This window comes from Crocodylus porosus, unplaced genomic scaffold, assembly GCF_001723895.1.
Source record: "Crocodylus porosus isolate Cpor-Errol unplaced genomic scaffold, CroPor_comp1, whole genome shotgun sequence".
Classification (NCBI taxonomy): domain Eukaryota; kingdom Metazoa; phylum Chordata; order Crocodylia; family Crocodylidae; genus Crocodylus; species Crocodylus porosus.
Genome location: NW_017728909.1, coordinates 50372443 through 50381062, shown reverse-complemented (window position 1 = coordinate 50381062; position 8620 = coordinate 50372443). Strand labels below are relative to the sequence as shown.

Sequence of the window (8620 nt, the reverse complement as noted above, 5' to 3'; positions counted from 1 at the left end):
TAATCCTGGGGCTGCCAGTGTAGCAGCAAGCTGAAAATCAGGTGCCTGACAATCAGCAGATTGTTGGCAGGTTCCAGCCCCCTGTGCAGTCCCCAAGCCCTGGCCCTCCAACCACAGCCCCCTAGACTTAGCTATATCCAGTTGCTGGGGCTGTTCCCACCACCCTCCCTGGCTGTATGCTGGCCACGTGTGTATATATGCATGTGGTGCCACCTGCTTCCAACTGCCCTCCTGCTCCTGCCAGCCCCAAACAGGCTCCTTGCAGGCTGGAAGCTTGCAAGAGAAACCCACCGTTTCCCCTTTAAAGAGGAAAATCCAGTTTTCTACAGCCAACAGAAAACCTAGATCCCTGGTTACAACAATGAACTTTTAGGGTGCCTGTATACAAGCCTGTATAGTGCGTTGCAGCAGACTCGATTGATTGATTGTTTAATCAAGTCTGCTGGAGTGCAGTAACTATCCTGATGCAGCCAGCCTCTGCATCTCGTGTATCAGAGTTCCTGCCCTTCAGAATGGTGCCAGGATTGCTTTAACTAAAGCTCGTTGACCAAGCTTTATATAAAAGCACCCCACCAACATTTTGGAGCGCAGCTCCAGGAGCGGCTCTAGTTAAAGCACTTCTACCCCACCCCACAAAGCACATGCGAAAATGCCCTTAGCGGTTATTGGTGACTGCCATTCACTAGGTTATTGTTTAGTTCCAGATTCTTTAAACATTATATTCAGAGCCGTCCCTAGGAGTATGCGGGCGTGGGCCATATAGATTTCATAGACATTAGGACTGGAAGGGACCTTGGAAGATTGAGTCCAGCCCCCTGCCCCAGGGGCAGGAAGTCAGCAGGGATCATAGGATCCCAGCAAGATAAACATCCAGATGTCTCTTGAAGGTGTTCAAAGTAGGTGCTTGAATCACCTCTGGCGGCAGTCTATTCCAAACCTTGGGGGCTTGGACAGTAAAGAAGTTCTTTCTTATGTCCAGCCTGAAAGTCATGCAGGAGTTTGTGAACATTCGACCTTGTCATCCCTTGGGCCGCTCTGGTGAACAGACATTCCCCCAGATCCTGGTAAGCACCCCTGGTAAACTTATAGGTGGCTACCAGATCACCCCTGAGCCTGCGCTTTTCCAGGCTGAAGTCCCTTGGCTCTCAGCCTCTCTTCATAAAATCTGTTTTCCTGACCTCTGATCATGCGCGTGGCTCTCCTGTGCACCCTCTCAAGCTTCTCCACATCCTTTTTGAACTGTGTAGCCCAAAACTGAATGCACTACTCCAGCTGTGGCCTCACCAAGGCTGAGTACAACAGGAGAATGATGTCTTGGGATTTGCCTGAGAAGCATCTGTGGATGCAAGCCAGTGTTTTGCTTGCTTTACTAGGAGCAGTATCACATTGAAGGCTTATATTTATCTTGTGGTCAATCATGACCCCCCAGTCCCTTTCGTCTGTAGTGCTAGCCAGCATAGCACTACCGAGCGTATAAGGATGCTGCAGGTTTTTCTTCCCAAGGTGGAGAACCTTGCATTTTTCGGTGTTAAACACCATCAGGTTCTCATCCACCCATTTCCTGAGCCTGTCAAGGTCAGCCTAGATCACCCTTCTGTCCTCAGGTGTGGACGCTTTATCCCAGAATTTGGTGTCATCGGTGAACTTGACCAGTCCACTTCTGACTCCAATGTCCACATCATTAATGAAGACATTAAATAGTATAGACCCAAGGACAGAGCCTTGCTGGACCCCAGTGGTCACAGGGCACCACAACTATTGACTTCTGTCTACCACCAACCTCTGGGTCCTAGTGCAGAGCCAATTCCCCATCCAGCGGATCATGGTGAGGCTGAGACTGCAGTTAGCCAGTTTTGCTAAGAGGTGATCATGGGATAACAGATCAAAGGCTTTTTTAAAGTCAAGATATACAACATCAATCTCCTCTCCCTTGTTCAGGTGATAGGTCACCTGGTCAAAGAAGGAAATGAGATTGGTCAAGAAAGACCTACCCACAACAAACCCATGCTGGCTATCCCTCAGGATGTTGCCTTTGGCCAGCCTGTTAAGAATGGCCTCTCTGACAATCTTTTCTAAGACCTTCCCCAGGATAGCGGTCAGGCTGATGGGCCTGTAGTTTGCTGGATCCACTTTCCTCCCTTTCTTGTAGATAGGCACCACATTGGCCTTCTTCCAACCATCAGGCACTTCACCAGAGCACCAGGAGTTCTTGAAGATCCATGCCAGGGGCTGAGCTATGATGCTAGCCAGGTCCTTGAGTACCCTGGGGTGTAAACTATCAGGGCCGGCTGACTTGAAGGTGTCCAGCCTCTCAAGATGTTCCTTCACAAGGTCAGCATCGATGGGGAGGGTAAGGAATCTCCCTCACCCAGGCCTCCTTGTCCGCTAATGGGCTGGAGTGTCCCATGGGACTGGTGAAAGACTGACGCAAAGTACCCATTTAGCAAGTTGGCTTTTTCCTGGGCATTGGTTGTCAGTTGTCCCATCTAGTTTAACAGGGGCCCAATGTTGCCCTGGCTTTTCCTCTTGCTCCCCATGTATTTAAAAAAGGACTTTTTATTATCTTTGATACTTGAAGCTAATTGGAGCTCTGTTGCAGCCTTGGCTTTCCTGGTTCGCTCCCTGCAGGTCCAGACTAGTGCAGAGTATTCCTCCTTGGAGGCGGATCAAATCCTCCATCCTTTTTAGGTCTTTCTTTTTAGACACAGGAGGTCCACTAGTTCCCTGGGGAGCCAAGGGGCCTGCTGTGCCCTTTTGCTGTCTTTCCTCGGAGATGGGATAGATTTTGCTTGCACATCCAGGATCGCTCCTTTGAGGAGCGACCACTCGTCCTGAACTCCCCTCCCCTTTGGGTTGTGGCCCTTTAGGGCCTCCTTGACAAGCCTCCTGAGCTTGTCAAAGTCAGGTTTCCTGATGTCAAGGACTTCTGTATTGCTGACTGACTTGTCAGCTTTACGGCAGATGGTAAGGTGATCAGCTCATGATCAGTCACCCAGCTTCCCTTTGATCATTAGGTCACTGATTAGGTCATTCCCCATTGCTAGGACCAGGTTGAGCAGTGCTTTACCTCTCATTGGCCCATTGACTTCTCATGTCAGAGATCATTCATGCTCGACAGAAAGCTTTGCGACCGCTCAGATTTAGCCGAGTGCTCTTCCCACAAGATGTCTGGGTAGTTGAAGTCTCCCATGACAACCATGCACTGGGGGTACGTGGCCTCAGCCAATTCCCTGACGAACTCCTAGTCAAGCTCTTGATCCTGGGCAGGAGGTCTGTAGTAGACTCCCACCATTGTGTCCCCTGTGCCATGTTCCCCATGGATTTTAACCCAGAGGGTCTCCAGTTGTCCATCGTGGGCACCAATGTCAGCTTGCAGGGACGCATAGTTTTCCTTGATGGACAGCTACACCCCCGCTACTTTTGTCCACTCAATCACACTTGTACAGGGTACAGCCATCTATACCTGTGGCCCAGTCATGGGTGGAGTCCCACCAGGTCTCAGTTATTCCTATGACATCATAGTTATTTGCATTAAGCAGGAGGACAAGTTCCTTCTGTTTATTCCCCAAGCTCCTGGTATTTGTGCATAGGCAGGCAAGTGTCGCTTTGGCGGCTCTTGCCTTGCCCACATCTCGCTCCAGGGCTGGGGCAGGGGTAGGCTCCCTTAAGCCATATCAGCTTATGTGGGGGTGGCGAGCTGCTGAAGTGCGTAGCTTGCAGTGCGTGGCAGGGCCTGTACGCACCCCCCGTCTTCCCCCCCAGGGATGGACAAGGAATAGTCCTCTCCTATGTTGATATGAACGAGAAAATGTTGTTGCTGAACTTGCCAGTTTCAGTGATGTACGCTTGACATTTCTAATAAGAGTCTTTTGTAGGACAAAAATTATTAGCTTAAATTTTTTAAAGTTAATTCACATGATGCTTTCCCCTGAGTCTCTAAGCATCTCTCTCCCCATCCATTCTCCTGCTTATAACTTTCTAGAGTAGGGACTGGCTTGATATTTGTTTTTGTACAACATCTAGGACAACACTAATTAATTCAACCTGCTGAACTAAAATTGAAAAAAAAATTAACAGTTATTTTCAAATCAAATGCCTGCCTTAAGAGATTAAAAATAATAAGAAAAGTCTTCTGTGGTCTCCTTCAAATGGAAGGCTTAGAAGCCTTTCTGGAAAATACACTTTAGTCAAGTACAAATTACTGAGCTCACTCCAGGATGCTTCTAGTTTTAAGAATATGTGAATAGTCACAAAGAAAAATGTCAAAACCAATCTGACAAAGTTATTAATTTACAATTCATAAAATAATCATTTACTAAACCTCAGAGGAATACTTACAATTTACAAGCAGAGGTGTGGTGGAGACCTCATTTCCCCTATGCTTGTTAGTTAAGGTAGTTGATTGTTTTATGGGTGAAAAGTGTTTAGTTGTCGATGGAGTGTAGACATGTCTTACTTGAATTCCTGGGGAAGGGGAAGTATGGATGTTGCATTCGGCTAAGTCAAACAGAAAGAAAAAAAAAACAGTTTTAGTAGTTGTAAAAACACTAGAAGGAAAGCTGTTGATTTTAAGACAACCTAGGAGGCACTGAAGTAACAGAATATTTTAAACATGGATTAAATATTCTGTGATGTGAATCCCTTCTAGTATTTACTGTCTGAGCAGGAAAATAATGTAAGGCCATATTCATCCTCAGATCAGTGTTGTGCTACCTAATGCTGAGTATAGCCTAGATCATCTAAAGACAAATGAACCACAATGCACATTTTCTCTCTCACATCTAAGTGAGGTAAACAGTGGCTCTCAACCTTTTTTGTACCGGGACCCATTTGTAAACATCAATGGCCAGTTCTGAGGCAGTACCCCTCAGTCCTGACCTGCTGCCATGAGGCCCCAGCCCCCTAGCGTGTGGGGCAGGAAGAACCCCAAGCAGCCCCTTACAGGCTGGAACTCTTGATAGCCTGCAAGAGAAAAGCTACAGTTTACCATGTTTTTCTCCTTCAAGGAGAATACACTTTAAAGCTTGTTTGCAATCCTTTCATATATTCTTGGGATCCACTTTTGGGTTGCAACCCACACGTTGACAAACACTGGTCTAGAGTTAACAATGTACGCGATTTCTTTGCTGGCAGTTTTGCCCTTGCTTTGGCAAAACTATACCTCCATTGTGAATGTCTCAGGAATGTTTTTCTAACAGGAATGGAGACCTTCCAAATTAAACTGCATACGCCACAACAGCTAGGCAACAGTTAGACTTCAAAAGGTCATTCTACATAGTATCTTTGCTAACCTTCCTACTTTCCCTCTGGGTAACAATAATGGAAGAATGCATACGTTCTTGCTGTATATGATATATGCATTACCACTTACAAGTTGAAGGAAATGGAAAAAAAGCAACTGCTTATGTGCAAGAAACTCACAGTAAAGTTAAGCATTAATGGCCAAATTGATTTGACATTCGTATGCCCTACCAATTAAATTATTTGAAATTAATGTGTGCAGTAATCCTGGATTCACACACTAAAGAACTCTGTGGCTGGAAATCTATGGGCGAAATTCAAGAGGGGAACTGATTAAAAAAAGTTTGACCATGGGGTAAAAGTAATTAAAACAAAATTATAATTTGCTTGTCAAATAAGTGCAGCTAAATGCCCCAAGCTGTTGGCTGAACTGCAGCCAAATAATAAGAGTTAAAGTAAAGAGAAAGCTGTACGACAGGGGCAGGCAATTATTTCGGGTGGAGGGCCGCTTACTGAGTTTTAGCAAGCCATTGAAGGCCGCATGACAGGCAGCCAGGGCAGATAAATATTACTTTTCTAAATTTTTTAGGGGCCCCATGGGCCATATTTTGCCCACCCCTGCTGTAAGAGGTCTAAGCTTATATTCATTAAAGAACTAACTGACTCAGAACCATGACAAGATCAATCACTTGACGCTTCAAAATATTTTTAAAAAGTGAAAAGTAAGTTTACAGGTGAAACTATAAAGAGGAAACAGAAGTAAGTTCCAATTTCTACAATTTGTTCGTGTGGGCAGCCAAACCTGCATAAATTTCTGCTATCTTCAATAGTAGTGTACATCTGTGTTAAAGTTTGCCTACAGGGAACAACTCAGAGGCTATGAACCATACTCACTTCTAGAAATAGGTGAAAGTGACCCAGTGAAGCAATCACAGCAATGTGCAGAATAACAGTGTCATATTGATAAAACAAGATCAAAGGGCCATTATCAATTATATAAACTATGTTATTGTATTATCAGTATTAGTGAAGGGGAAAGAACACTTAAAGCCCAGACATTAAAAAGGATATTGATCCCATGTGCTGCAAGGACACATGGGTCCCCTTAGGGCCGTGCTGCACAGTTTGAGACCACGCTAGCCAAAACGAGTACTGTATTTTCTCCAAAAATGTGAGAGGTTCAGTACCTTCATTTAGGACCATTCTCTGCCCTACTACTTTCACTCTTTAAAAATTACTTTATAATTTCTAAGAACTGTGGGGGGCAAACTCAGAGATAAATTATTTTTTCAGTAATAAACCATAGTTAGAGATGTAAGAAAAATGCTACGGAAATAAGTTGTAAAACATAATTGCTGACAGTATTACTGACAAAATACAGAAAGATGAAGGAAAGTATTTTTACAAGTCAGCTTTCACTGAGGATAGAGCCTGCGTTATGCACCCAATATGTCTGCTGTAATTAATGGGAGATTTGGCTGCATGAGGAATACATGAATGGAAACTACTTATATTTTACTCCTTTCAAATGGAAAACAATAGTGTAATCACCCTAAACCTTGGTTTTTAAATTTTAAAACAACTGGAACCACAGGAAACAAAAATTACATGCTCTACAGTCTTAGGGATAAGTGAAGAAAATACTGAAAAGAACAAATCCGAAAGGGGGAACATTTGTTGTCCAAGCACAGCAACTTGTACCATAAACTTAGTTCAACCTTTGAATAAGACAGAAGCCACTTCGAGGTCAGAGTTAACCTGGTCTTGAATATTTTTACTATCTTCTTCATTCAAAGACTTTACAAATCGAGAGCAGACGTTCATATCAAATCTATTGGGCAAAATAAATTTCATTCCCATGGCAACGCCCTGAGCTGGGCCTTCCTCTGGGTTAGAGTCAAGTTGGTGCTCTACTTTAATGTCTGGCATATGTGACAGACTGTAGCTGTTGGTACACTCTTCCACAATTAACTGGGCCCCAACATCTAGGCTTGCTGAAGATGCCATGATTTCCAGTCTTAGTTATGTAAAATGTTTCTTCATGGTTTCCAGTTGACAGTGGCTTTCCAATGAAAATACAAATGAACCAGCCAAGCTCTCTTTGAAGAGGTCTGGGTTTTAGAACAACCTACAATTGAACACAAAAAATTTTAGGTTTGTATACAATGTCATCATCTTAGGATAAAACTGAAGAAATGTATTAGTAATACATATTTTAAGCTACCTGCAACTATTTCACTAACCCCTCTGCCACCTTCCCCTGCAAAAAAACAACCCTCCCCATAATAAAGAACCTGCAAAATTGGGTAAAAGCTTTGGGCCAAATTCTAAAATCTGCACACAGAGTCAACTCAATCTCCATTAAAAAAAAAACAACTTCCCATTGAAGCCAATCCCAACTAAGGATTCAAGGTTAGATCCTTCTGTTTCTAAGGTAGCAGGCTGGTACAAAGAAATAAGACAGTAATCTTGCTAACAAGGCACAAATGACTTTGCTTTTTGCTATCACTAAGCCACTCCCAGCTACTATGATTAGAAAATGGTTAGAAAAAGCACTGAAAATGTGTGCTCTGACAACTCTAATCTGTTACTATAGTATTGAAACACCCTATACTTTCAGTAACACTGGTCTGCCTGTCTGGAAAGGATCCAATAGGCTTATTGCTCATGGACAGAGATATATCCCACATCAGCCACAAGGGACTCTGACCCTGACTGTGCAGTCCTGAGATAGATGTAGTCCTATCTACTGAGGAGACTAGATCTGAATTCAGTTATTACCAAGTTTTGTATTAATACAAGCCACCACCCCAGGAAGGACATTAATTTTCAAGCATTTGGCACCTTACAGAGTAAAGGACCCAGTAGAGTTGTTATGGGCAACATGGTATGAAAGGGACATTTCATCATACTTGGGAAAAACCCTTCTTCAGCTAATTTGCTCTAAAAGAATTGTCACTTATAGGGATTTGAATTGTCTCCAAGTATGCTATAACTGTTGCCTAATTCAAATTCCAGCTAAGTCAAAACCAGATATGAGTTCAGGACTCTGTTCTTGGAGAAGATTAAGTGTTTGATTGATGAGGAAAGGAAGAATGGCCTAGTACATGGGGTGGGGGGCAACATTGCGACAAGCATGCCACAAATTAGCCTCACTTCCTTGCGATTCCCAGGCTCCAGAGGCAGCATCTCAACTGCCCTCAGGTCTCCTCAGGGAGCAATCGATACTGGGGATTGGGGGAAACGGGGTGGGCTCACCTAAGCCACGCCGCACCGCGCCGCTGTCAACACTCCTTCACTGATTAATGCTGGTGACCACCCCGCTCTCCTAACGTCACTTCCCTTTTTGGTTCCAGACTGGCTCGCGTGTGCCCCTTCC

At 44.2% G+C, this 8620-nt stretch overlaps 1 protein-coding gene across 3 annotated transcripts in view; it reads right to left on the bottom strand.

Annotated features, from left to right (window-relative positions):
- Positions 1 to 8575, bottom strand: part of ANKRA2 (ankyrin repeat family A member 2) — a 21004-nt gene extending 12429 nt beyond the window's left edge. Inside the window, exons 1-3 of one of the 3 annotated variants that reach the window (XM_019532264.1) lie at positions 8500 to 8575; positions 6960 to 7369; positions 4339 to 4497 (exon numbers count right to left, since the gene is read on the bottom strand). In XM_019532264.1, the coding sequence (XP_019387809.1) occupies positions 4339 to 4497; positions 6960 to 7248 (448 nt within the window). In that variant the 5' untranslated portion in view covers positions 7249 to 7369; positions 8500 to 8575. The remainder of the gene's footprint in view (positions 1 to 4338; positions 4498 to 6959; positions 7370 to 8499) is intronic. The other 2 variants (XM_019532262.1, XM_019532263.1) reach the window with 2 other exon arrangements.
- Between the last annotated feature and the right edge of the window lie 45 nt (positions 8576 to 8620).